The sequence below is a fragment of the Alnus glutinosa genome, chromosome 4 (genome assembly GCF_958979055.1).
Source record: "Alnus glutinosa chromosome 4, dhAlnGlut1.1, whole genome shotgun sequence".
NCBI classification, from domain to species: Eukaryota; Viridiplantae; Streptophyta; class Magnoliopsida; order Fagales; family Betulaceae; genus Alnus; species Alnus glutinosa.
In genome coordinates, this window is record NC_084889.1 from 11,066,492 (window position 1) to 11,093,970 (window position 27,479).

The window sequence follows — 27,479 nt, forward strand, 5'->3', positions numbered from 1 at the left end:
TTTTTTTATATTCTGTCCAACAAATTTTTTATTATACTTTTTATTTGCATTTAAATATTATTTTATGTGGAAAAAAGTGTTAAAGAAATAAGGAAAGGGAGAAAGAGAAAGAAGGAAAGAGAGAGAGAAAATAATAAAAAATTCTTTGTAGTGTAAATAGTGAAAAGGCAGAAGAGCTTATTTACTATTTACACTAGCAGGAAAATATATATTATTTTGCCTATTCTGTTTAAGACGAAAAATGACTCAATTTGACTATTATAAACCATTTGTCTATTCTGTTGGAAATGGCTCTTAACAATACAATTACACAACTATTCATTTTTAGGTGTTAACACAATCAAACCGTCGTTACTAATTATGATGAGGGATATTTCCAGAAAGCCAAAAACCCAAAACGTGGCTAGAAAAAGGTGGCGAACGTTTTTATAAATTATTATATATTATATTTTTATTTTACAAATATTTCACAATATTGACTGTTAAATTTTTATTTTTATTTTTTTTTAACAATGATCGATTTAAAAGTGGGGAGTTAATATTGTCTTATAAAAATGTACTATATGACATTACTGTTTTAATAATTTTATGAAAAATTATGTATTTTCAAACTAAATTAGAGAAAACTAATCCTATCTTAGTTGGAGAGAAACTTCTGTCTTGGAAGAAAAAGGGTTGGAGGAATGGGACTTTGATTTGACGGGTGCCTAATAAAAGAATGACGCCAAGCAGCTGGGGAATAAAACTACGTCAGAGATTGTCAATTTAACCCTATAGTTGTAGTCCATTCAATTGTTTTGGTTCCCAAATTTAAAAAAGAACATAATTAGAAGTAGAAGCCCTAAAATGGCTTAATTTTCAAAGATGAATTCATTGTCAGCGCGGGCCCATTGAGCAACAGAAGAAGTTGCCTCAAAACTTCGGGGTTAATACTTAAGACATGGGCAATCCCTTTTTGTCTATTTGACATTGACCTACTGAGTTTGATCGGTGTCCCCAAATTTATTTATTTTAGGAAAAAACATTAAAAAAAAAAAAACTCCATAAATTGACTGTCAATTTTAAAATAGTCTTATAAATTTTTAATTATGTTAAAATGACCTATCAAACTATCAATATGTGTCAAAAATGTCATTTTTTTCAATAATTATTATTCTCTTAAAAAATAAAATAAAAACCAAGGGTTTTTTTTTTTCCGAATAAATGCAAAATCAATCCTTATAATTGACCTAAATCACAAATCGCTCCCTGTGATATAAAAATAATTTAGAGGTCCTCAAGGTATACTGAAATAATAATTTAGTCATTGCAGTCAAAATACTTGACAGATTTCGTTAATGTCTATGTCATCACCAATAAAATGATGACATGTATCACTTTTACTAAAAAAAAAAAAAGAAAAAAATTGCAAAATTAGTTCATGTGGTTTACATGATTTACAATTAACTTTTCGTGTTATCAAAACTAATGCAGAAGTTCTTGTAGTATGCCAAAGATACAAATCACTCTCTCCGGTCAAATTCCATCAAAACACTTGACGGATTCCGTTAATTTGCAACGTCAGCACCAATAAAATGACGACACAAGTCACTGTTAATAAAAGAAAATATAAATATATAAAACAAAAAAGTTAAAGAAAGAGAAAAATGCATATCAGTCTGTGTGGTTGACCTAATTTACAAATCAATCGTTGGAGTCAAATTCCGTTAAAAAAATGACAGTTTCAATTAGGTGTCACTTAAACACGCCAATAAGATAGAGACATGTGTCACTTTTAATATAAAAATATAAAAATATATTAAACTAGGAAAGTTATTATTTTTTTAAAAAAATATATAGAAAAATAGAAAAAAGGAAATTGTTGGATGCCAATTCGGCAGCCACCCCCTTTTTTTTTCCTTTTAATTTAAAAAATATAATTTTTAAAGTTTTTAATTTTTTTAACTTTTAGATTTATGTTTTTTTTTTAAAAAAAAATAGTTTTTTATTAATTTTTTTTATTTTAGCTTTTAAGAGAAGAAGGGTATTATTAGAAAAATTAGCATTTTTTGCACACTTTGAGAGTTTGATAGATAACTTTAGCATACTTAAAAATTTATTGGGCTATTTTAAAATCCGCCGTTAGTTGATGGTGTTTTTTTTTATATTTATCCCTTTATTTTATTTTATTTTAGACTCCTAAAGAATAGTTTGAGTTCCACTTAGCTGAAACGTGTTGAATCAAATATGGTAGAATATCCATGTAGAAAGAAGAGTAGTAAAATATTCAAGCTAGGAAAAGAAAAATAATAGACAATATATATACTCAAAGGACTGGAAACCAAAAGCTTGTAAGCTAGGATTCATCAATATATTGGTCCAAAATCAAGTCTTTCTTGACTTCAACTTTGAGCATAGGGATACTGTATATATTATAACCTTTGAACGCTAAAATCGTTCTAGTAATGCCATAACATTAAATTTATAGAGTGGCTCACCTCCCAGTTGAGTTAGCTCCAATTTTTTCCAAATCGTGGTTTAAATCTGACCACATCAGCTAAATGAAATTTAAGAGTCTAACATAGCGGATCGGAAAACAATTTAGTCTAATCACATTAAATCTCCACAAACAACCACCCACACCCTTTTTTCTCTTGCTACCTCCACGCCCAACCTTAACCGTCATAATCGCCACCGCCACTAGCACCATCGCGACCGTTGAATAGAGGATGCACTGATGTCACCAAAGACCGCATAGGCCTCGTTGCCGTGTAGGTGGAGTCGCCCGCTCGGCGGCGAGAACACCCGAACATCTGTCCATTGCCATCGTTTCCTTATTGGAGTTCATGATTGTGAGTCATTGACGGCATCAATGACGCTGCATCTAGGCAGAAGCATTTGCTGGACGGTCCATTTGTTGAGCTTGTTCGTGGCTAGAGCTAGGTTAAAGTTCTTCTAGTAGGTGGGTATGAGCTTGTTCGGATGGTGATCACATACTAGGAGAAAGTGAAGGTGAACGAGAGCTATAGTCTATGGTGGTTAACGGTGGTGATAGTGCTAAACTGCTAGTGAGTAGTGATGGCAACGATTTTGGTGATCGGAGTTGGACGTGAATTAAGTAAGATCGAGAAAAAAAAAGTGTGGATGATTGGTTTAGGGACTTTAGTGTGGTTGCACTAAACTATTCTCCTGTACTATTTTAGATCCTTAGATTTCAGTTATCTAATCAATGTGACATGACCTAAACCACAAATTTAGTGAATTGAAGCTAACCCAACTTAACGGGAGATGAGCTACCTTAAATGAGTAATGAGACTTGTTATTCTTATGTTCTTCGCGAGTTTATTAAAATTGATGTAGCTCTTAAAATTACGATTAGATCAAAATTTAATAGTAATCTATTATAAATTTAATGGTAATTTTAAGAATTACATCAATTTTAAGAAGACACAAGAAAAACATTAGGTGACATGTAGCATTACTCGCCTTATACCTTTTTAATATTCTTTAATCTCAATGTAAAGGGGATTTATTTTTCTATTAGTCATAATCAAAAGTAAGAGTGATTTTTCAACCGTTCACACTCTCTTCTCTTGTTTAAGTCAACGTTGTCCAAAAAAAACAGATGCATGTGTAAAGGGTTCCCTTTTGTAAACGCAATGGACCGCCCGACCTCGATCCCTCAAAGAAAAACAAGAATTTATAAATAAAAGTCCGAGTTAGCGTTGCTTCGTACGGTGGCCGACCCAGCCTTGGGAATATGGGACCAAATTGAAAATAAAAAAAATAAAAAAAATTAGGAGGCAAAAACTTTTTTTTTAAAAAAAAATTATAGATAAAATTTATTTTTTATTTTTTTTTAAAAAAAGGGAAAAAATATTAATAATTTAAATAATTATTGTGAGAAAATTTATGTAAAACTTAACTACTCAAATAAATTTTAGACTATTTATGCTCGTCTATCCAGACAAGTGGATCGCATCTTGTAATAAATTGTACCTTTGATCTATTATCATTTTTTAAAAGAGAAATGTTACACGTATTTAAATTTTTACAAAATGAAGCCTTACTAAAATGATGTGAAGTTTATTTATTAGAACTCGTAACATTTTTTTTTATTAATTGTTTTGATCAACTTCAATGAATAAGCTCAACATCAGTTAGTAAGGTTCCCTTTGTAAAAGTTTAAGTACATGTAACATTTTCCTTTTAAAAAGAAAGGTACCTAAACTTTAAAAAGTGTCAATTTAGGGTATTCATCAATATTTTAATTTTTTTCAATTTTAACCATCTGTTAGAATTTTTCATTAAATCATATCAAAATTCTCAAAATACCTATGTATTTATTTTTTTTAAAAAAAATTATAAGAATTTTCAAAGATTTAGGCATGAGTATTTTTATAAATTCTGTTAAATTCTGACCAACACTTAAATCCTAATATTTTTTTTCTTTTATTTTTTTCTAAAAAAATGAGAGGTATTTTGAAAATTTTGACAGAATTTAATAAAAAATTCTAATACTTTTTAAAACTTAGAATTTTTTTTTTTAAAAAAAAGTGATGAAATATGAGGGCTTAAAACTTATATGAGTAAATTGTCACTTAATTGTTTTGAAAAAAAAAAAAAAAAAAAAAATCGTGATGACCATACGGGTGTACGTAAGGGCGCCAAGTTTGTCAGCCGGATTGGCTGCGCTTGTATACAAGAGATTGTTGTGCAAGGAAGCAACCGAAGACTCGAGTCACTATCGCGAGCATGTATGTGACTTGTAATTCTTCTCCGTTGTGAAGGGGTTGGTCCAAGCACGAGATCCCTCCTCGTCCCTGCACCTAATTACACACAATCACACCTTCGAGTCCAAAAGTCTACCCCAAGTCATCCTTGGCATGCCCCACTCTCTCCTTCTGTTCACCTCCATGGGTTTCATTAATTTTGGCTGTGCGGCACTAGCTTCTACTTAGCATTAGCTTTGAAGCTTCCTGCTCTTTCACAGGAAGCTCACGATGAAGCCGCCTTGCGCGAGCCATGGAGGTTGGTTTTTATATGGACACCATAAACACTCCGTTTGATAAAAAGAAAAAATCAAATCAAATGCTTTCAAGCTTTACTTATTTTCACGCTCGATCAAAAATGTCTGCAGGTAACAATTACAGACCGTTGGATTTGCCTCAGAGAGAGTCCTTATATCATGCCGACCAGTCCAGTTTTGAGCTTCCGGATGATCATGAGTATAACTACATGTTCGATGAGTACTTGCTGCAGGAGGATCCACTGTCTAATATTAATGCTTCTGGGTCTGTTCAGAATCCTCTTTATCAAGCAAATGAAGTGGCCGAGTCTGGTGGCAGTGGCGGGTGCAGCTACCCTGAAGGCTCTAGTACTACAAGTAAGCAAAATCATGCATTCATAACCATATAAACACAGTATTCCTCTCTAGATCACATTGAAAAATTTAAACCTCTTTTTTTCTTTCTCGATTTTACTAACAAAAACAATCAGTACAAAAACCCTCCAGTTTTTGAGAAACTGGAACAATTCTATCTGCAGAAAACACTATATATACACTCATCTCTACTAATCTACCTCAACCAAGAATCTTCTCATGTACTATAGTACCCCAGCTACCACAAAGTCGTTCATTCTCCCTTGATCTCTTAAACTTCCGAATAGCAATAACCTCCCATTTGATTCGCGAAACAATTTTCTCTTCTAAAAGAACTTGATTTCCGTGCCTAATATTAATTGTTTCCTTGCTTCCAAACAATTTAAACATCTCTCTCTCTCTCTCTCTCTCTCTCTCTCTCTCTGTGTGAATGTTCAAATCTTTAATTTGTTTTGTGTGTCAGCGAGAGAGCTAGAGAGTACTGGCAACGAGAGAAGGGAGGCCGTCAGAGAAAGAGTTGCGTTTAGAACAATATCAGAGGTTGAAGTTCTGGACGATGGGTTCAAGTGGAGGAAGTATGGGAAGAAGATGGTCAAGAACAGCCCAAATCCCAGGTAATAATTACTACAACAATTAAGGCCTGGCATGTAAAATCTTTCCCCATTCATGGTCGATCACAAGTTATTAATCTATGTATATATATATATATTGTGTGATTACAGGAATTACTACAGGTGCTCAGTTGACGGATGCCCTGTGAAGAAAAGAGTTGAGAGAGACAACGAGGATCCAAGGTGTGTGATAACAACATATGAAGGCGTCCATAACCATCAAAGCTCTTTTTAGTTCTCGTAACTGGAGTAGTGCTGCGGCACATTGTAGATTCGGACATGGTACATGCTGTCCGTACTAAAATGTCAGGGCGCGCGAGTGATGTGGACATAGTTTTTGTACCATCATCTTCTGATTATGTACGATTGAAGATAATAATAAATTATATTATATATATATATATATATATGCAGAGTTTCTAGTAATTAATTTTACAGTTTCTCATCTCAATTTCCTGTTTTTTCTTTTTTAATATCTGAGAGTTTCTAAAACTAAAAATACAGATATACATCTATTTAATTTTTCATATTATCTTAAAAATTTGAACCCGGCCCACAATTACTTCAAATCTGTTAGAGCGAGTAGACTCGATCAATTAATTAATTGGTGCTGCTCTATTACAAGGGCATTTTTTCTTTTGTTTTGTTAAGCATGAGGAAAATTGAATCAAACCATCTTCATATTAATATTCCTCTTGGGTGTTTTAGAATTTCTAAAAGAATCTATTATTTAATTTTGTTCAAATCCTAATTATTGTTTTCAAATTAAACGTTTGAGATTTTGTCATATTAGTATTTATTACACCCACTAATTCTAGAACATGGGAAAAAAAACCTTGTCATGTTTATCCAAAAATAAGTCCATCAAAGATTTTAATTTTCAACAGATCGAGGTCGTTTGGTAAAATTTTCTAAATATTATTTTTTTACTTTTTAATTAAAACATGATATAAAAATAAAAGTAATTTTAACTGTTTTGTGTATAAAGTTTTTATGTTGTTTTTGTGTGTGAGGCTTAAATTCAAAATAGTAAAACAAGAAGGCCGAATTATTATTATTATTATTATTTTAAAAAAAAAAAAAAAAGAAGAAGCAAAGATTCAGTATATTAAGGTTAGAAGCACACTGTTTTTTACTATGAGAATTTAGAAAGACATAGATTTAATTTTTTTATTAATTTTATATCCTTTCAACTGTACACTAAAAAAACACTAGACAGAATTCTAACAATCCTCTTCTACTATTTATACTTTTGTACTTTTGGGAGCTATTCCCACTATCTGTCTATCTATATGGATAATGAAGTGAAAGAATGAAGTGAAAGAACCCCAACGAGCAACGAATCAGGGACAGAGGCCTATTAGACAAAATGCTTTGTTAATTAATTTGTTTATATATATATATATATATATATATATATATATATATTTAATTTTATGTTACATCAAAATGTTTTTTTAAAATAAAAATTAAAAAAATACCTTGCGGAGATATTTTTGTGTGGGCAGAAATTTCCGCTATGTTTTTTCGTTCTAAATTATTCGAGATTATATAATTAAAATTAGCTTCGACGATAACGATGTTCAAACCCGGATCACCTGAATCCTGACGGTTGCGATACCCTATCGGGGAAGTCCAGCCGGCCACAAAGATAAGACTACAAGGCGTTGAAATCACAGAGCTAGGGAGAGAGAGAGAGAGAGAGAGAGAGAGAGAGAGAGAGATGGTTGGGCTGATGCAGGTACCCTACGACGCCACAGTGAGGCTGATGCTATCTACACTGGAGCGCAATTTGCTACCCGACGCTGTGATACGGAGGCTCACACGGCTGCTATTGGCCGGCCGGCTTCGCTCCGGTTACAAGCCATCTTCCGAACTCCAGCTGTCCGACCTCCTCGAATTCGTACTTTGTAATCCTCTCTCTTTCTCCCTCTAAAATCAACCTTTTTATTTACATTTTTGGGCTGTTGAATTTCAAGTTAAAACCATCCTAATTCTACTTGCAGCTCTAAGAGAGATGCCCATAGCCATCAAGACTAACGAGCCAAAGGCTCAACATTACGAGCTGCCGACCTCTTTCTTCAAGCTGGTCCTTGGAAATAATCTTAAATACAGGTAACTTCCTTCGCCTCAATCTGGAATTCGTCATTTGGATGACAATTACCTGGATCTTGAGTTTTACTATGTGGGTTTTGTAATAGAAGATTGTTAATTTGATGGGCATTCAGTATAAAAACATATTTATTGAAGGCAAATTTTTTTATTCTAATGTGGATGTCAAAAGCTCTTGATTCTGCTTTAACAGTGTATAAAGCTGATGGTGTCTTTGTGCAGTTGTTGTTACTTCTCTGATAAGTCAAAGACCCTAGAGGACGCAGAAGAAGCAATGTTGGAGCTTTACTGTGAGAGGTCACAGTTAAAAGATGGTCACGCTGTTCTTGATGTTGGATGTGGCTGGGGGTCACTATCTTTATACATTGCACAGAAGTATAGTAACTGCAAGGTTACAGGGATTTGCAATTCAACAACCCAGAAAGCATTTATTGATCAGCAGTGTAGGTATGTTACTCTAACCACCCATTTGCCTTATGATTATGTAAAAGAGAGAGAGTGAAAGAAAGACGAAGAGAATATAAAAAAAAGACTTTTCTATTTGTGGATCAATTAAAACTGTACAGTGATAAGGACCATTTATAGTTGAATAGAGGCTGACTATACATTGTGTAGTACAGATAGAATTGGAAAATAGCATCAGGAAAATTATAACGTGATTAATAGTAGATCATCAGGATATTAACATGTGACAGTAAACCAATAAGACAAGATATCCTGAGAATTCTAACAAATTCAGATGCATGCTTAAGTTGTTGTGTGTTTAGACCAGGTTGATTTATATGGTTTTTTTATTATTATGATTAGTTGGCAAACTTCGTGCTATAGACTATAATAATATCTAAACCACTCCTTTGACTATTTTCTGTAGGGATCTTCAGCTGCAGAATGTAGAGATCATTGTTGCAGATATTAGCACATTTGAAATGGAAGCATCCTATGACCGAATATATTCCATCGAAATGTTCGAGGTCAGTTCGTTTTAAAGCCATGCCTTAGACATGATGTTTATTGTTGAGAAATGGTTCAAGATTTAGTTTTGCCCTTTGACACAGCATATGAAGAATTATAAGGATCTTCTGAAGAAGATATCCAATTGGATGAAACAGGATAGCCTTCTCTTTGTTCACCATTTCTGCCACAAAGCATTTGCATACCACTTTGAGGTATATTGATTTTATTTGTAGGACTCTTTAGACAGCTACTAGACTACATTGCCACTTTTTTATAAGTTAGTTTGGATATCAGACTCTTATATGTAACGGTAATGATGCTCTCTAGCCACTTTTTTTGGGTAGGACATAAATGATGATGACTGGATTACTAGATTCTTCTTTACTGGAGGTACCATGCCCTCAGCAAATCTGCTTCTATATTTTCAGGTGAGCTCTGTATACATCGTCCCTCAAACTTTGTGATATTTTTCCGTCTTCAGAAAGGCCGATAAATTGTACCATAGTTGATGACTCAATGAATCTAGGGTATCAAATGAGGTCAATAGTGCGGTTACATGATTATTAAAACCAAGAGATAAGTTAGAATTAGTTTCACTTGTTAATGGCTTCTTGGCAATGGTTTATATGCAGGATGACGTTTCAGTTGTTAATCACTGGCTTGTGAATGGGAAGCATTACGCACAGACAAGGTAAGAGTGAACATTCAGTTATACTAACTCTGCTATTGATGTGTGATGACAGCGAAGGTGCTTGATTAAGAAGCATTACGCACTTGATGTGTTTGATAATGGTTTTAAAAAGTATTTTTTGGTTTTAGTTTAAAACAAAATGTTTTGATATGATATATATGTGAGAAGTGTTTTTTTAGAAAGATTCACATTTGTAAAGTGTTTTGTGTTGTTTGTTAATGGTTTTGAGAAAATGTATGTCTATGGTTTTAAAAATAGAGAAGTGTTTTTCAAACCGTTACCAAACGAGGTCTAAACAGAAATTTTGAACTTTAATATCCCTTGTTGATTTGTATAGTTGTTTATCCCATACCATATAAGATAAAAATAAATTTGAGAACACTTTATTTTGCAGTGAAGAGTGGCTGAAAAGAATGGACCAGAAGTCTGCTTCCATCAAGCCAATTATGGAATCAACCTACGGCAAGGATTCTGCTGTCAAGTGGACTGTCTACTGGAGAACATTCTTCATTGCTGTCGCAGAACTCTTTAATTACAATGATGGAGAAGAATGGATGGTTGCACTTTTCTTATTCAAAAAGAAATAAAAAGCCAAAGCCAAAAGCTTCTTCCCAATTGATTTTCTTAGTCCCTTTGAAGATGACCTCAAGAGAAAACCATGTCCATGTTGATGTTGGCAGCTGTTTCATGCGTGAATACATTTTCAGCTAGTGCCCAAATTTGGCATCCGAAGGAATAAAAAATGTTGTCACTCCATTATTCTAATTAACAATCAGCTGTTTAGACTGGAAATCAATTTACTAAGTTCTGCATAACAATAAGATGTTTCAGAAACCTTTTGTGATTGTAATTTTGTTCCATCTTCTTATTGTAAGCCTGGGAAAGCCATGCTAGTAGTGGAAAATGGAAACAGAGGTTCTCCACATAACAAACCAGAACCTTTGCTGAGCCACAACATTAAACAACATAATGTCGAATGAAAAGCCTTATTAAAGGTCCTTATATTGATCTAATGACAATCCACCCTTGAAAGACCCTAGATTTCAACTCTATAATAACCATGAGCTTGTTGATTTGCCTGGATAAAAATTAAAAAAACTATTAGCAGTTGAGTATCATTGCAGTTAGAATATATGCAAACTTCAACACTCTTATCCATGCTTCTGCCCCTTTCAAATTCTTTTAGCATCATCCACCTCATCCTTCTTAGTAATGCTATAAGGAGGGCTTGTGTCTCCTTGATTTCTCTTAATAATTAACGTGGCTTTAAAATTATTATTAGATCAAAATTTAATAACTATCTCTCAAACATCTAATGATGATTTTAAAAGTCACGGCAAATTATGAGATAGACTCATAAAAAACATAAGTCATCCGGATTACTCCATTCTCTCTTTCATACCAGGTAGAACAAAGTTAATGCCACTGAAACACAAATTTTATAGTTGTAAAAAGCTGTGAAGTCCATTTAATCAAATATACTTCAAAGGAACCAAATCTCCAAGAGTGCCAAAGTGCTAGACAGTACACAGAACTGAAGCAACAATGTAATCCATATCTTTTTTTTTATTTATTTGGATGATAAATCAATCTCCCACTAATTATCTTTTCTTTTTTGTTTTTCCCCGAGTTTAATGAAAGTAAGAACTTATACTACTGAGGAACGCCAGAAGCTGCACCCTCAACTGGGTTTCTTCCGGATTCATCTTGAATAGTTGGATCGACAACGGCCTCAGCTTCCAAGAATCGACTCAGATGCTTATCATCCAAATGTTCCTGACAGCAAAATCGTTGAAGAGAGAGGGAGAGAGAATTGCATATTCAGATGAATATAGAACGAGAAAAAATTGTGTACTTCATTAATCTTAGGAGCTAGCAACACCAAACTATATGGTTTTTTACATTGAATGGGAAATTTCGTAGAAAAGGAAAAATGGTGTTTAGAAAACGAAGAATCAAGGAACGTACAGAAAGGCAAGCTCTGTATTTTTGCCACTCAGAAACACATTCCTCTTTCTCCCACTGACCCTTCACGAACTTCTCTGAATACCATCTGTACATGGAATTTTGATGGCGAAAAAGCTTGCTTAGAAAGAGAGGCTTAAGAAGGGTCTACGCGGAATCAGAAGAAGAAGAACAAAAAACCCTTTTCCCGGTGGAGACCCAAAAACCCAGAAAACAAAAATGGAAAGTTTCGGTACCTGTTGAAGCAGTTGTGGTATGCAGCTCTGAGATGGGCACAAGGGGATGTTGACGAATGAGAGGCCTTCTTCTTCTCTCCCTTGAGCCCCATTCTGTGTGAATTACAGTTGCATTTTCTGGGATTTGAACTATTTCTGTGTTTCGGATCACACGAAGGCGGAAGAAACGGGGGATTGCTGCCAAAACGGGCCGAAACTTGTCGCGTTGGGCTTCAGTTTTTCAGATGTAGGGTTTTCCTACCCAAACGTTTCGTTTCGGGCCGAAACACGTGAGGAAAGAGTTTTTGCATATCAACACAACACGGGCCGGGTATTGTAATAGTAATTTTATCGTCTCATTTCCCATTTTTAAAATTTTGAAAAATCTAAAATAATCCCATGTGCGATTTTTATATGCACAAAAATGTCAGACGGGAGATATCAACGAATATAGCCAATATCGTGTATTTTTTTAATTCTCATATATAATTAGATTATTATTTTTTTTTATTTCTCATTGAGATATCCTATATTTCTCTATCTTCATCGTTATCAATAAAAAAGATTCCTTAGGCTTACTATCTAAGAATTTACAATAAAAAGAAGGGTTAATTACACTTAACTCCCATACCACTCATTTACACTTTGTCCCTACGAACTACTACCTATCACACTTAACCCTCTTCAACCACCAATTGTTGGCCAAAAAAAAAAAAAAAAAATGTAGTGCTATAAAAAGCATGTTTTATATACGATTTTAAAGATTTAGTCATAAATTAGAAATATATTTTTATATTTTTAAATTTATATCTAACGCCCTTAAAAAAATAAAAAATAAAAAAAAATAAAAAAATCCTAAGGCCCTGCTTAATTTCTATGATATCACGCAGATATAAAATCACCCTTTTTCTTTTCTTTTTCTTTTCTTTTTTTTGTGAGCGTAGAAAATAGGTTACAGGGAAATGTGGATACAAAATCAGCCTTGAACATGACATCTTATCCTTCTTCAATTAGAAGAATCGAATGTGTTAAGGAGTGGCATAGACGTCTATGTTCTAAATTGGAAGAATCAAACCATATGAAATACAGATGCTTTCTATAAAGTTCACAAAAGTACACTCACTGAGAAGAATGCGAAGCAGCTGATTCCTCAAACCATGAATGCCTCCAAATTTCCTTGATGTGACTTTTGCCTAATATCTTTAGAGCATTTACAATGAGCTCTATAAAATGCCTCTAAATTTAATTTTAAAAATCTTCTGAAATTATTAAAAATAATAAACTTTTTAAATGTTTCTCTACTTTAAATAAATAATATTTTTTTTATTAATAAAGTTAACTACTAAAAATATTCAATGCATTAAATTCAAGAGAGATTTTGACATATGTTAAATCAGCCTTGAACATGACATCTTATCCTTCTTCAATTAGAAGAATCGAATGTGTTAAGGAGTGGCATAGACGTCTATGTTCTAAATTGGAAGAATCAAACCATATGAAATACAGATGCTTTCTATAAAGTTCACAAAAGTACACTCACTGAGAAGAATGCGAATCGAAGCAGCTGATTCCTCAAACCATGAATGCCTCCAAATTTCCTTGATGTGACTTTTGCCTAATATCTTTAGAGCATTTACAATGAGCTCTATAAAATGCCTCTAAATTTAATTTTAAAAATCTTATGAAATTATTAAAAATAATAAACTTTTTAAATGTTTCTCTACTTTAAATAAATAATATTTTTTTTATTAATAAAGTTAACTACTAAAAATATTCAATGCATTAAATTCAAGAGAGATTTTGACATATGTTAAATTTAACTTTTTGATACAGAGTTTGTTAAATAGTTGTTTTCGTGTGTTTTGTTAATTATTAATTTTTTTTTTTTTAAAAAAATAAATTTAAAGAGTTTATTATAAGTGTTCTTAATTAGTTGCGAAGAAAAGAATTAATCCTAAAGGAAGAAAGACATATTATTGCTTCTTCCTTTGTCGCTTTTCGTAGGTTTTGAGTGGTATCAGGATGTTTAAAACATCAGTTTTGCTGCTTTTTCTCAAAGTAAACTGATTCCATAAAAATGTCGAAGGATTTATCCCCTGCAAAATTTGATTCTTACAATGAGATTAGCTAAGAAGAAGAAGAAGAAGAATTGAAAATATTAAATTAAAGCACCTAAGTAGCTAGTCGATCTGATAATTTAGCAAGTCTTATTTAATTTTATGTGTTAATATGTTGGTGTGGCCGGCCGGTGTGGGGGACTAACAATTAATAGTTAATAACACACAAACAACTAAAGTAGTTAACTATATATATCTATAATTTAATTAGTCAAAATAACACAATACAATGGGATTATATAGCTAAAATTGAAGAGGTGGAGGAAAAGGAGGAAGAAGAAGAATAAGATTAGAATTAGAAGAAGATTAATATTTATTGAATGCCAAGTCTTCTCTAGGCTTTTGCCATCTATAATATTTATCTTTAAGGCTTTTAAGGAAGGAAAAAAAAAGTGTAGGCACAAAGAGAGAAAACTTGAAATAAAAAAGAAATAGCTGAACTGTTAAAGAGTGAAGAAAGCTTAGAAAAACAATAATAAATAATTGCATGTTTTTATTAGGAGCCACGCCGGCCTGGCCATTGTATGAATTTTTTTTTGGGTTTAAAAAGTCTATAAACCTCTTTTATTTCAAGACTTATATTGTGAGAAACGTTTTCTATATAATTTTTATGAGGGACTAAATCATCATATAAATTATTATTATTATTTTTTTTGGTTGAAATTTTTGGGAGGATCAGCCCATATATGTGTAAAAATACTTTCTTATAGACTTACATGCAGAGTCTTGTCCTTGAGGATGAACTTTGCGTGCGAATAAAAAGAGAGAGAAAGGAATTAAGCAAAAGAAAAGATGACAGTAATTCATGTTTATTAATAACCAGTTAGACAGGTCGACAAACCAGTCAATGTACGTACGTGACGGCCTGGCCTCCTCATTAGTTTAATTCTCTTTCATTCACTCACTTCAATTTTCCGACCAAAATACTTGCTCTGTCTCACTGTCACAGTCACAGTATCTCTGATATTTGCAGAAGATGTCTTCCTACGTGGCTTTGCTTGTCGGCACCGGCGCCCTCATTATGGTGTCGATCGTCGCTTTCGTCGCTTATAAAACTATCCAATCCATGCGTTGTCGCAGTTTGGTATGAAAGTTATTTCTTCTTATCAGTTCAACAATTTTAAGCAAACATTTTTCGGTAGACTTTAAACCGTTAAGACTACTTTCTCCCGCAAAGAGAACCGATTTCCGTACGTCACTTTTACAACAAGTTTACAACAGCCCTCTCACATGGGGTGGGCTCCACAGTGTGTGGGACCCACCCCATGTGAGAGGACTGTTGTAAACTTGTTGTAAAAGTGATGTATTTCTATCATTTTTCTATTATTTTTTATTTATGATTGACCATTGGATTTGTTTTCATACATGTGGATGTGGGCCCTAAATATTCAATGGTTGATCTTAAAAAAAAGTTGTTAGAGTTGTGTAAGAATTGTGCAAGAAACATTACTCATTTGAAAATTGTCTAAAATAATATTTTGCTTCGATCTCCTTCATATATGTTTTTTTTTTTCTTTCTTTTTTAATTATTATTTTATCCAAGTATAAAATAACTCCTACATCAATGTATAAACTCAGTCATGTATATACTCTATTAGTTCAAATTTATTTATTGATTAATTAAATACATAATGTGATATTGTGAAAATTTAAAAGTTAAGCCCCGACCACAAGATCATGTGGGTGGATTGAGAAGGTGTTACATAGATGCTAAGTCACATGCTGGTTTCTTATTAACTAAGACCGGGAGCGAGAATCTAATTGTAATTTTGACTAATATTTTGTTAGTAATAACCCAAATATGGTTAGTACTTTATCTAAATTGTGAAAGATAATTGTCTTATTTGGTGACTTCAATTAAAACGTGTCACTTATATCGGTTATTGTTAGAATATTAATTAAACGATTAAATTTATTATTTTTTATCAACTTAAGTTTTTGAGATAAGTGGTGATTTAACAATTAACATGGTATTAGAGTAAATGTCTGAGTTTGAACCTTGTTTCTTACACTTCTCATTTCAATTAAATATTTTAAGATAAGTAGTGATTTAACGCGTATTTGATTTATTTAAGTATTTGGAAGGAAAGAATACGTAGTTGAATTGATATATTAATATTATAAGTATATATATAAAATAGAATATCGTTCAACAACTAACATTATAAATATATATATATATATATATATAATGGAATATCATTGAACAAGTAATTTTAATGTAGTTTATTTTCTTTAAAACCAATTTTCTTTCTAATGATTTTAATTAAATAAGAGCGTGCACACACATGTATATATCATAGAGGGAAATGTTACACATATTCCTACTATTATACTTTAAAGTATATATTTCTTGCTATAACATTGAAAATTACTATTGAATCCAAAACTCAATAATATTGATTAATTCAAAATTTAATGGTAATTTCCAGTGTTACATCAAAAAATTTACATTTGAAAGTGTGTGTATCATGATGAAATTATCTCGTATTATTTTATTTTAGAAAATAGTATTATTGTAATTTTATGTAAATTCTGTAAAACAAAAATTAACATATATATCATATGAAATTATCTATTTGATAATAAAAACAAACCGAAGGAAATAAAAATTATGTATTTATGTATTTACGTAGATTTTTCGTATCCCATACCAAAAATAAAAAAAATTATGGTTCTATTCTTAATGTCATCATTGTCGAATAAAATTATTGTTGTAGCATTACTCAATAAATAATAGATGAACCACCTATCATTGTACATTTTTCTGTTTCTTGTTCTTTTTCAGTTGAATAATATTCCTATATCCTACACTACCAGCTCATTCATATGATATGTCTGTCACTTCTTATTATGATCATGATTCATGTCCTCTGTATAAAAGCCAACCCATAAGCTATATGAAACCAATTAGAAAATGCCATGTCACTGACCATATTCACACTTTTCACCATGCTATCGCATATGATTAATAATTTTTCAGTTTTCATCTAAAAAAAATAAAAAATAATAATAATTTTTCAGTTTTCAAGATAATCGTCGTCGTCGTCATCATCGGAATATAATTAAAGCTGATACTGTAGCGACACCTATATAATCCATCCATTACTCTCTCACTCATCTCATCTCTGCTTCTAACACCAGAGAAAAACTATGGAGCAGTTCGAAGGCCAACCTCGCCTCCCCAAGTTCGCCGTCCCGAAACGCTACGACATACGCCTCAAACCGGACCTCTCCGCCTGCAAGTTCGCCGGCTTTGTCTCCATCGACCTCGACATCGTCGCCGGCACCAAGTTCGTCGTCCTCAATGCCGCCGAACTCTCCGTCACTAACGGCTCCGTATCGTTCACCAACCGAGGCTTTTCTAAGGTATATATCCCGGCCCTATCTGTCTTGATTTAGTGGCTGAAATTTATCCAAAACACAAAAATTCATAGCCATATTTTATGCGAGGCTGAATTTTCGTTTATTTTCCTGGCTGCCGTTGATGCTTAATGAAATAATGAATGAAATTTTGAGCAGGTGTTGGAGCCTTCAAACATTGATTTGGTTGAAGCCGACGAGATTTTGGTTTTGGAGTTCGCTGAGACACTTCCGATTGGGATCGGAGTTCTTACAATCGGGTTTGAAGGAACTTTGAGCGACAATATGAAGGGGTTCTACAGAAGGTAGGATTTAATTTAATTCATTAAAAAAAAATTAAGGAAAAAACGAAAAAAAAAAAAACCTTAAAATTATAAAAAAGATGTTTTTAGTTTTTTTTTTTTTTTTTTGTATTACTTTTTGTTATTTTATATTTTTTTAATAGTTTTTTTAGTTTTTTTTAATAATTTTATGAAGGGTATTTTTGTAAGTAGGAGAGACATTGATATTTTTCAATAGTTTAGAGAGAAGATTTACACAATTGATAGTTTGGGAGACAATGACAATGATGTGGTAGTTTAAAGAAGTTATGTGGACTTTTACCTTTAAAAATTAATAATTTTGATCTTATGTTTTAGTCTTTTTTTTAATTTTATTTTTTATTTTTAAAAAATGCCTTGGACTCACCCTTGGATTGGACGTGGGTCCACTAGAATTTTCACTTCCTTTTCTTTTTTTTTTTTTTGAAAAAAATGGGCATTTTGGATATTTTAACAAAAAAAAAAAAGAAGGTTGAAATTAAAAGAAACTTAAACATGAATACAAACGTTGCAAGTTAAACTTTGAGATTATGATGACCAAAACACTTATACTTCGGGAGTGGAAGTGAAATTTTATTTATTTATTTATTTATTTTTGGGGGAGGGGGCGGGGGTGTTGTTGGAGAAAGTTACAGGAGAACCCTGGGCAGAAAGACAAAGTAGAAGAGGGGCCAAAACTAGTCAGTTATGTTTCTTCTGTGTGTGGGTATGAGCATACAAAAGGAGCACAACTCAAGTCATGTACCAAAAACATGTCATAACTAAATATGATACTCAAGTTGTCTCACTTCCTGAATATGCCCGCTCAGTAAAATAATCTATACCTAATAGAATATTGTGTGTTTGGATGGTGTGAGCTCAAATTGAATTGTAATAACGCAAGTACTGCTTGGTTTGAACAATCTTTTGTATTTTGCAAAAGTTCAGACACAATTTACCCTTTCTGAGATGTGAGCAGGAATAACAATAATTTTTAAGTGCTATCCAATACTCTTAAAATGATTGAATTCTCATTTCCAATGCTGAATGATATTATCAATTAGAATTTTCAGTTCATATTGTGTGATGCAACTTTGATTTATTTTTGAAGTCGGTATTAAATGGAGCTAAACTGTTCTCTGACAAGTGACAGTTTTATTAGTTACTTATATATCTACAAGTTGTTATTTTGATTCCAGTACATATGAGCATGGTGGTGAGAAGAAGAATATGGCCGTTACGCAGTTTGAACCGGCTGATGCTAGGCGATGCTTTCCGTGTTGGGATGAACCTGCTTGCAAGGTGTTCTAATCTCTCTCTCTCTCTCTCTCGTTTAGCTGATTTACGATCTTGTACATCTTTGCATCTTTTGCTGAAATCATATCGATCTTAATTCCTAACGCACTTCATAATGCATCTTTGAGAAAATCGAGAAAAAAAAAGAAAAAGAACTATCTGCCTCTCATGAAGATATGGTTGTTGTGACTAAATGTTTGAAATGAATGCAAGCAAAATCTCATTTGGGCGTTCTTTTCTGGCATTGAGAGTTGCAGGCTACATTCAAAATTACATTGAATGTGCCATCTGAAGTAGTAGCTCTTTCCAACATGCCTATTATTGAAGAAAAAGTGGAAGGGCATCTGAAGACAGTTTCATATCAAGAATCGCCAATAATGTCCACATATTTGGTGGCAGTTGTTGTTGGTTTGTTTGATTATGTGGAAGATCATACATCTGATGGTAAAATCATACACTAAGTCCATTGTTCCTTGTGGTAGTACAGCCCTGGCTTTGTTCTTGATAGTGTAATCCTACATCTCCATACAGGGGTCAAAGTTCGAGTATACTGTCAGGTTGGTAAGGCAAATCAAGGGAAATTTGCACTGAGTGTTGCCATCAAGACACTTGAATTATACAAAAAGTAAGTTTTACAGTCAATCACTGCCAAATTATTGACCACTAGTCATAGCATTACGATTTTTAGCTTAACAGAACATTTGATCGGACACTGGATTGTGGTTACTAGTGATCCCTTAATTTGTTATATTTTAGTGCCTATGCTGCATTATCTTGAATTTGGATTAACCATGATAAGTTCTGCAGATACTTCGCTGTGGCTTACACTCTGCCCAAATTGGATATGGTTGCAATCCCTGATTTTGCTTTTGGGGCCATGGAGAATTATGGTTTAGTCACATACCGTGAAACGGCATTGCTCTATGATGATCAGCATTCCGCGGCTTCCAATAAACAGAGGGTAATGTGCACTTGTGAATATTGCTCTTTTCGGTATAATTTAGTTTGGGTAATGTTATAAGGAGCCATTGTTCTAATAATCCCCCACAAATTGTTTAATCATTATTTTTGTCACTGTAAAGGTTGTGATTGTCGTAACCCATGAACTGGCACACCAGTGGTTTGGCAATCTTGTAACGATGGAATGGTGGACTCATTTGTGGCTGAATGAGGGGTTTGCAACATGGGTATGTAGAATTGGTTCCCCGTCTATATATTATTATACCTAATTACGCCGCATTATTCTAAAATTATATACTAATTATGGCATATGCGCAGGTTGCCCATTTAGCAACTGATAACTTGTTCCCAGAATGGAAAATATGGACTCAGTTTCTTGATGAATCTACTGATGGTCTTAAGCTGGATGGGCTTGCAAAGTCCCATCCCATTGAGGTAATTTTTCATGGGCTAAGTTCTTTTCCTGGTTATAATCTTCTTTGAGGAATTTGTGTTATTATTTGTGTGAGTATATCCCAATTTAAGCTTACCTTTTTCTAGGTGGAGATAAATCATGTTGGCGAGATCAATGAAATTTTTGACGCAATAAGTTACAAAAAAGGTGCATGTCTCATTCGGATGCTGCAAAGCTATCTTGGTGCTGAATGCTTTCAGGTTGGTTGTTAGGTTTGTTACTTGTACAAGTTAAGACATTTCCTATGATTGAAGAAAACTATGTTTTTTTACTTTTTCTCTGCATCAAATTTGTAAGAAATCTAGCCTTTGTGAAAAGAATGGTTTGGTTGCTCTATACTAAACCATGATGAGTATTACTGTATATATAAAGAACTGTTTACAAAACAATCTCCACATATCATGGAGTTTTTGTTGCAAATTTTATATTTGAAAAGGTATAACGATAACAAGATTACAAAGGCTACACCTGAGACTAATGATCAACTCTTGAAGTATTTTGGTTCTTTGACTGAGATCCTTCATTTGAATAAGCTTGATCTTTGGCAGAGATTTGGAACTTGAAACTGTAGTTGCTGAAGTTGAACTGGGAGTAGTCGTGGAAGCTGTTACTGCTGTCTGAAGTTGATTAATAAAATTCACATGAAATTTATGTCATAGAAAACCTTCAAAAATTAATGCTTCCAAACATAAAAAAGATAGGTAATATTGTTGTGTTCTGAAGAGGATAGAGATGTTTGACTTATAAAATAGTTGGATGGTGATGTCGAATTATAGAAATTTAGTTCATGAAAGATGTTTAGGAGTTAAGAATTAATGCGATGGATGCTAGTAATTAATTATTTGAAGAAGTAATCAATTCTACTTATATAGAAAAAAATGGTGATACTCATCTAGACGAGAAATAAGTAGAAAGTATTTCTACTTGATATCTGGTGGCATAGCCTCATCTAGATTAGCTGCCAGTTTCATTGTTGGCTTGCTGTTGAGGTCTATTCCTTTCCAGTTCATCTTTGCCAGCCAAACATAATACTTATTTGAGTTGAATATGATAGTTTTGGATATGAATCAGTGAGATCACCACTATGAATATCATATGATAAGGTAAGGTGACATTAGTGTCTTGCTAACAAGGGATCAATTCTGTGGAGGACAGTGAGAGAGTATCTCCTTTTTGCTTTTGGATGGCTTGGTAAGGAAATATAAGGTCTGTGCGAAGCTGGACTTTGTGATCTGTTTAGTAATTGGGGTAAGTAGTTGATCTACGGATAATTATGTAAAGAAATTAAGAAGCACAATATGGCCTCTTCATTTGAGAAACATCTCTGATGTAACTGTTTGTCAGTTGATTATCTTTTTCCATGCATTTCTAAATTTTGGTTTTCTTTCCTGGTTTTTTTTTTTTTTTAATTTTTTTATGCCATCAGAGGTCACTTGCTTCATATATAAAAAAATATGCTTGCTCCAATGCAAAGACAGAAGATTTATGGGCTGTCCTTGAGGAAGGATCTGGTGAGCCTGTGAAAAAGCTAATGAATTCTTGGACAAAGCAACAAGGATACCCAGTTGTCTCTGTCAAAGTCAAAGATAAGAAATTAGAGTTCGAACAGGTTTCTTTTGTCTTATCTTTTTCAACTATTTTTATCTTGAACTAACATATCTTAACTCGGATGCATGGTCAGTTGTTTCATTTTGTAATGTTTCACTTAATAATATTTTGAGAACTTACTGAGATAAATATAATAATGGCAGTCACAATTTCTGTCAAGTGGTTCCCATGGGAATGGACAATGGATCATCCCAATAACATTGTGTTGTGGCGCATATGATGTGAAAAAGAATTTTCTACTGCGAACAAAGTCTGCAACTCTTGATATCAAGAAATTCCTGGGTGATAAAACTGAGGTCACATCTGTTTGGATAAAACTTAATGTGGATCAGACTGGTTTCTATAGAGTGAAATATGATGAGGACCTGGCAACCAGACTTAGATATGCAATAGAGAACAAATACTTATCTGCGACAGACAGATTTGGTAATTGGGACATTAGTACTCATACTTGCCTTTTTCCCATTGAGAGTAGAAAAAGAGCAGCTAACCACGTCTTCCTGTAACAGGCATTCTGGATGATTCATTTGCACTTTGTATGGCTCGCCAACAGTCTTTGAGCTCATTGCTTACCTTGATGGGTGCTTACAGGGAGGAACCTGAATATACTGTGCTGTCTAATCTGATTGGTGTAATTTTCACATCCTCATCTTGTATAAGTTTATTTCAGTTATGATCTTATTAGCCCTAATGCTGGTCCCTCTATTCACAGATGAGTCGTAAAGTTGCAACAATTGTAGCTGATGCGACCCCTGATTTACTGGACTGCCTAAAACAATTTTTTATTAGCCTTTTCCAGTATTCTGCAGAGTAAGTAATCTTATAAATAACTAGTTGAAACTCCTAGGTTGGTCCTTGTTTATAAACCATTGGTTTTACTCTATCTACTTTTCTTTTGCCACTAAGTAATCTCTTTGAGTCAATTAATGTTAACTATTTTGCAATTTGAGGTATTGGAAGGTATGAAAATAGTGAAAATACAACTCTGCAGATACAGAGCACGAGATTATCATCTCTTATATAATGAATAATTAGAATATTAGAAGGTGCATATGATTCTCCTATAAATTATATATATGATATATTCTGAATGAAGTCAATTTTTTTTTTCTTAAATAGAGCTGCTAATAGCTAATAAATAGCAGATAGTGGTACTATATCATTGCATCTGGGAGATGTCTATAAATGTCTCAGAATGTCCAAATATTAACTGGTATAGATAATGTGAACTTTATGTTTTATTTTGATAAATCTGGGAAAAGGACAGCTTTAAGGAAGAAGAAAAAGACCAAGAAAATAAAATTACATTCACTTAAGGATTTTTTTTTTTTTTTTTTTATTCCCCTTCAAGTTTTATAGGGATAAGCTTACAGACTTTTTACCCCAGATCTAGGAGTAGATATTTCTCGCACTATATAACAGGCAATTTGTATGTTTATTTTCATGTCTTTTATTTTAATATACTTGTTTATATAATTAATCAAGAAACAAATTGTCATACATACGATTTATTATAGTGAATTAACCTTAGAACCTTTGAAGTTGCGAATGTCATCTGTGTGCTAAGGAAGCTTCTAGGATGTCAGAAAAGACTAGGGCAGCAGGGGTCTGTGACATGATGGTTTGGACCATCGACTAGTTATATCAGACGTTACAAGCTAACAGAATCCCATTGTGTATTACTGACCCAAATAATGAGCACTCAAAACCTTCCTTTGAGCAATATTAGACTCTTCTGATTTCATTCTTCTATTTGTTTATTCTATTCTGTCTGAATTTGTTTGCAGAAAGCTCGGTTGGGAGCCCAAGGAAGGGGAGAACCATCTAGATGGAATGTTGAGAGGAGAGATTTTGACTGCGCTGGCTGTGTTTGGACATGACCTGACACTAAATGAAGCAAATAGGCGTTTTCTTGCATTCTTAGATGACAGAAATACACCACTCCTCCCTCCTGACTTAAGACAGGTTTGTAAAAGAAGCATTGCTTGATTGCTAGCACTTCTCCATTTTACAATCCCCACTGAAGTTTATTATGAACTGTGGTTGCAGGCAGCTTATGTGGCTGTAATGCAAAGAGTCACCACCACAAACAGACTGGGTTATGAATCTCTTCTAAGAGTTTACAGAGAGACTGATTTGAGCCAGGAGAAAACCCGCGTTTTAAGTAACAACATATCATTATCTAAATCGATGCAGAACATCTGAGTATCTCTAGTATCTTGGAATCATGTATCTTTGTGTCCTTGTAGGTTCATTAGCATCTTCTCCTGATCCCAAGATAGTTCTTGAAGCTCTTCACTTTTTGTTGTCATCTGAGGTATCTGAGTTTTATATAACTGTGGAGGTTAAAACATTTTTATACAAGTTGACAAATTATGGTCTGATTGGGCTCAGGACGCTGATGCTGACTTTATTTCCCGTTTGATCTAGGTTCGTAGCCAAGATGCTGTTCTTGGACTTGCTGTTAGTAGAGAAGGACGTGAAACAGCTTGGACTTGGCTGAAGGTAATACTCAATGTAGCAATGTGAAAAGCAGAAGGCAAACATTCATGCACATGCACGATATTCGCATGATCAAAACTGTCCTCAAACAATTAAGAGAATGGTCTGAGATCTTGCATGTAGATTTAAGGAAGACACCATTTATGCCTTGGTTTTTCCTCTTGTTGTTGCTGAATTCTTTTATATGTAACATGAAGGGAAAGGGAAACTTGTTTTGATTTTCTGTGGCACTGAGCCCTGTTAGTCTATTCTTGTGTTCATCACAGCTACAATCTCCCACATGGTTGTTTTGAAGAAAACACTGAGGGATGGGCAACATACCACTTTGATATCTAATGCCTTGGTTTTTCCAACCTCTTATATATGATTAAAATACAGGATAACTGGGACCATATTTTCCAGACCTGGGGTTCCGGATATCTAATAACTCGCTTTATCAGTGCAATTGTCTCGCCGGTTTGTCTCTCTCTCTCTCTCTCTCTCTCTCTCTCTCTCTCTTCTGTTGTTGGTCATTGTTGATGCTTATGGTTTTATCTTTTTCATCCCTCCACCCAGCTTACTTCATCTGAGAAGGCCAGGGAAGTAGAGGAGTTTTTTGCAAGCCGTACTAAGCCCTCCATGGCTAGAAACTTGAAGCAGAGCACTGAGCGGGTTTACATCAATGCAAATTGGGTTCTAAGTGTTCAGAAAGAGGAACATCTTGTCAACACCGTGAAGGAATTGACACAGAGGAAGTAGTACTAGAAAGACACTTGTTTGGCCATTGTTCTCAAGAAGAAGGCAAGCAGATGAATTTCACAACCTGAAATCTGCAGCAACAGGGGAGACAATGAGTCAGGGACATCACCAAAACATTAGTCTATTAAGAATATATCTTACGGAGTTGGATCTTTTCTAATTATGGCTTTTGCATTTATTTTTCTTGCTTTTATTTGTCTTGCATGGATTTATATCTTGCCATCTCACTCTCTCTCTATCTCCCTTTGTTGGTATCAAAATTTAATGGTCGTTTCTTCTTTGTTCTTCTTTTCTTCCTGCTTTGTTTGTCCATGTTTCCATCATCAAAGGTGCCCCGTTTTCTCTATGTATTTAACCCAAAAACTTAACGAGATGGATGAGATATTATAATTTTTTTTTAAGTTCAATATAATAAATTGAAAGTTTTTTAACTTTAAGATAGAAATGACAAAAAAGGGTGAAAGTTCAGTAAATTAAGCGAATTTTGCCCTTTAAAAAAAAAAAAAAAAAAAAAAAAAAGGTGAAAACTTGTGACGTAACATATGTTAAGAAATTTATCATATTTTCTAAAACCCATGAGATACGAAAAGTAAGAAAACAAAATTAAATCAATCACAACAGATATTAAGATTTAAGTGGTTCTTTCAATGTGAGGTACGTCTACTAGCAGAGGCAATCACAAAGAAATTCACTATGAAGATGGAGTACAAAACATAGTAGAGATAAAATCACTCAGAACCCAAAGCCTCAATACACCTAATTCTTACTTTTACCCAAAAGGAAGATAACAACAAAAACAAAAAAAAAAAACTCTATTTCTTTTGGTACTCTCACCTTTTTCTTTCTCTCTCATTATAACAATATGGCCTCGTACTCCACAAGTATCTCTGCCTCAAGTCGCATTGTCCCTCAAAGAGGGAGAAATGCTATACATGTGCCCTTCCTCCGTCTCTCATCCGTCTATTTACCTAAGCGGCATTTTTTTTTCCTTTTTTTTTTTAAAAAAAAAAAGCTATAAAGAGGACTACTCATTTTATATGTCTCAAAGTCGGCTGCTATAACAGAATACAAGATCAACTTGTGAAAGGATTAAATAGGCGGTTGCTCGTACTTTAAAAAAAAAGAAAAGAAAAAAAAGGCGATTGCTCTTTTCCTCTCTGATTTTGAGAAAGAGATAATTGCACCACTAGTCCCTGGAGTATGTCATAATTACAAATCACTCTCTATGATTTAAAAAGTTCATAAAAAGTCTTTGTGGTAAACTATAATTACAAATCGATTCCTAGAGTCAAATTCCGTTCAAAATTTTGACAAATTCTGTTAAATGTCACATCAACGCCACGTCAAACCAATAAGATGGCGACAAGTGTCCATCTTAATAAAAAAATATAAATTTATTAATAAATAAATAAATATACTTAAAAAATAAAAATAAAAATAAAAAAATAAAAAATAAAAAAAAGAAGAAGAAGAAGAAAGGCAAAGGGGTGGCCTGGCCACCCCTGGCCACTGGGGGTGGTTATGTGCCACCCTCGGCAGCCACGGGGGGTGGTGTGTGGCCACCCCCATTGGCTAGGAATTTTGATCCTTTTCATTTGAAATGGAAAGAATCCTCTCTATTTAGTGTAAAACTGAGGGTATAGTTGTCTTTGTACATTCTGTAAAAAAATGAAAAGACAACTATACCCTCCATATTTAACTAAATGGAGAGGATCCTCTCCATTTCATCCTTGTCCGTTGGCTAGGGGTGGCCCAACCACCCCTTTGCCCTTCCCTTTTTTCTTTCTTTTCTTTTTTTCTTTTCTTTTTAAAAATAATAATAATAAGTATATTTATTTATTTTTTTTAATAAATTTATATTTTTTATTTAAGATGGACACGTATCGCCATCTTATTGGTTTGACGTGGTGCTGACGTGGCATTTAACAAAATTTGTCAAAAAATTTAACGGAATTTGACTCTAGGAATCGATTTGTAATTATAATTTACCACAAGAACCTCCCATGAACTTTTTAAACCATAGGGAGTAATTTATAATTATGGCATACCCCAGGGACCAGTGATGCGATTATCCCTTTAAGAAATACAAGTAGTCGGTCAACACATAAAGACCAACAATTAAAGCTGGGCCCACACACTTTACAATTTGAGAAAAGTACACTTTACCCCCTGATGTATTCATCCATTGACAATTTGACGCTCAATGTTTAATTTTTGGTAAATAACCCCTTG

The 27,479-nt window shown here is 33.5% G+C and overlaps 4 protein-coding genes across 5 annotated transcripts; 3 read left to right on the plus strand and 1 right to left on the minus strand.

Moving 5' to 3' along the window:
• The first annotated feature begins 4,870 nt into the window (after positions 1–4,870).
• LOC133867299 (probable WRKY transcription factor 50) lies at positions 4,871–6,399 on the plus strand. Of its 2 annotated transcripts, XM_062304025.1 has the most exons (4): positions 4,871–5,010; positions 5,120–5,365; positions 5,826–5,976; positions 6,085–6,399. In XM_062304025.1, exons 1-4 carry the CDS (start codon positions 4,983–4,985, stop codon positions 6,206–6,208), a joined length of 549 nt encoding a protein of 182 aa, XP_062160009.1. In that variant the 5' UTR covers positions 4,871–4,982; the 3' UTR covers positions 6,209–6,399. The 2 variants fall into 2 exon arrangements, with proteins under 2 accessions (XP_062160009.1, XP_062160008.1); XM_062304024.1 differs by lacking the exon at positions 4,871–5,010 and having other exon boundaries at positions 5,066–5,365.
• A 1,068-nt stretch (positions 6,400–7,467) lies between these two features.
• Positions 7,468–10,580, plus strand: LOC133867178 ((S)-coclaurine N-methyltransferase). The gene is made up of 8 exons (XM_062303880.1): positions 7,468–7,883; positions 7,980–8,088; positions 8,308–8,532; positions 8,957–9,056; positions 9,141–9,251; positions 9,384–9,467; positions 9,672–9,730; positions 10,125–10,580. Exons 1-8 carry the CDS (start codon positions 7,697–7,699, stop codon positions 10,315–10,317), a joined length of 1,068 nt encoding a protein of 355 aa, XP_062159864.1. The 5' UTR covers positions 7,468–7,696; the 3' UTR covers positions 10,318–10,580.
• On the minus strand, positions 10,510–12,124 carry LOC133867179 (uncharacterized protein At4g33100). The gene is made up of 4 exons (XM_062303881.1): positions 11,932–12,124; positions 11,699–11,783; positions 11,336–11,506; positions 10,510–10,808 (listed from the first exon to the last, which is right to left on the minus strand). Exons 1-3 carry the CDS (start codon positions 12,021–12,023, stop codon positions 11,384–11,386), a joined length of 300 nt encoding a protein of 99 aa, XP_062159865.1. The 5' UTR covers positions 12,024–12,124; the 3' UTR covers positions 10,510–10,808; positions 11,336–11,383.
• Positions 12,125–17,130: 5,006 nt separating this feature from the next.
• Positions 17,131–25,527, plus strand: LOC133866690 (aminopeptidase M1-like). The gene is made up of 19 exons (XM_062303303.1): positions 17,131–17,396; positions 17,550–17,695; positions 18,889–18,991; positions 19,243–19,429; positions 19,517–19,610; positions 19,793–19,946; positions 20,068–20,172; positions 20,264–20,380; positions 20,486–20,599; positions 21,826–22,008; positions 22,151–22,433; positions 22,517–22,638; positions 22,720–22,817; positions 23,795–23,972; positions 24,057–24,171; positions 24,257–24,324; positions 24,438–24,512; positions 24,888–24,965; positions 25,065–25,527. Exons 1-19 carry the CDS (start codon positions 17,181–17,183, stop codon positions 25,245–25,247), a joined length of 2,619 nt encoding a protein of 872 aa, XP_062159287.1. The 5' UTR covers positions 17,131–17,180; the 3' UTR covers positions 25,248–25,527.
• Positions 25,528–27,479: the final 1,952 nt, after the last annotated feature.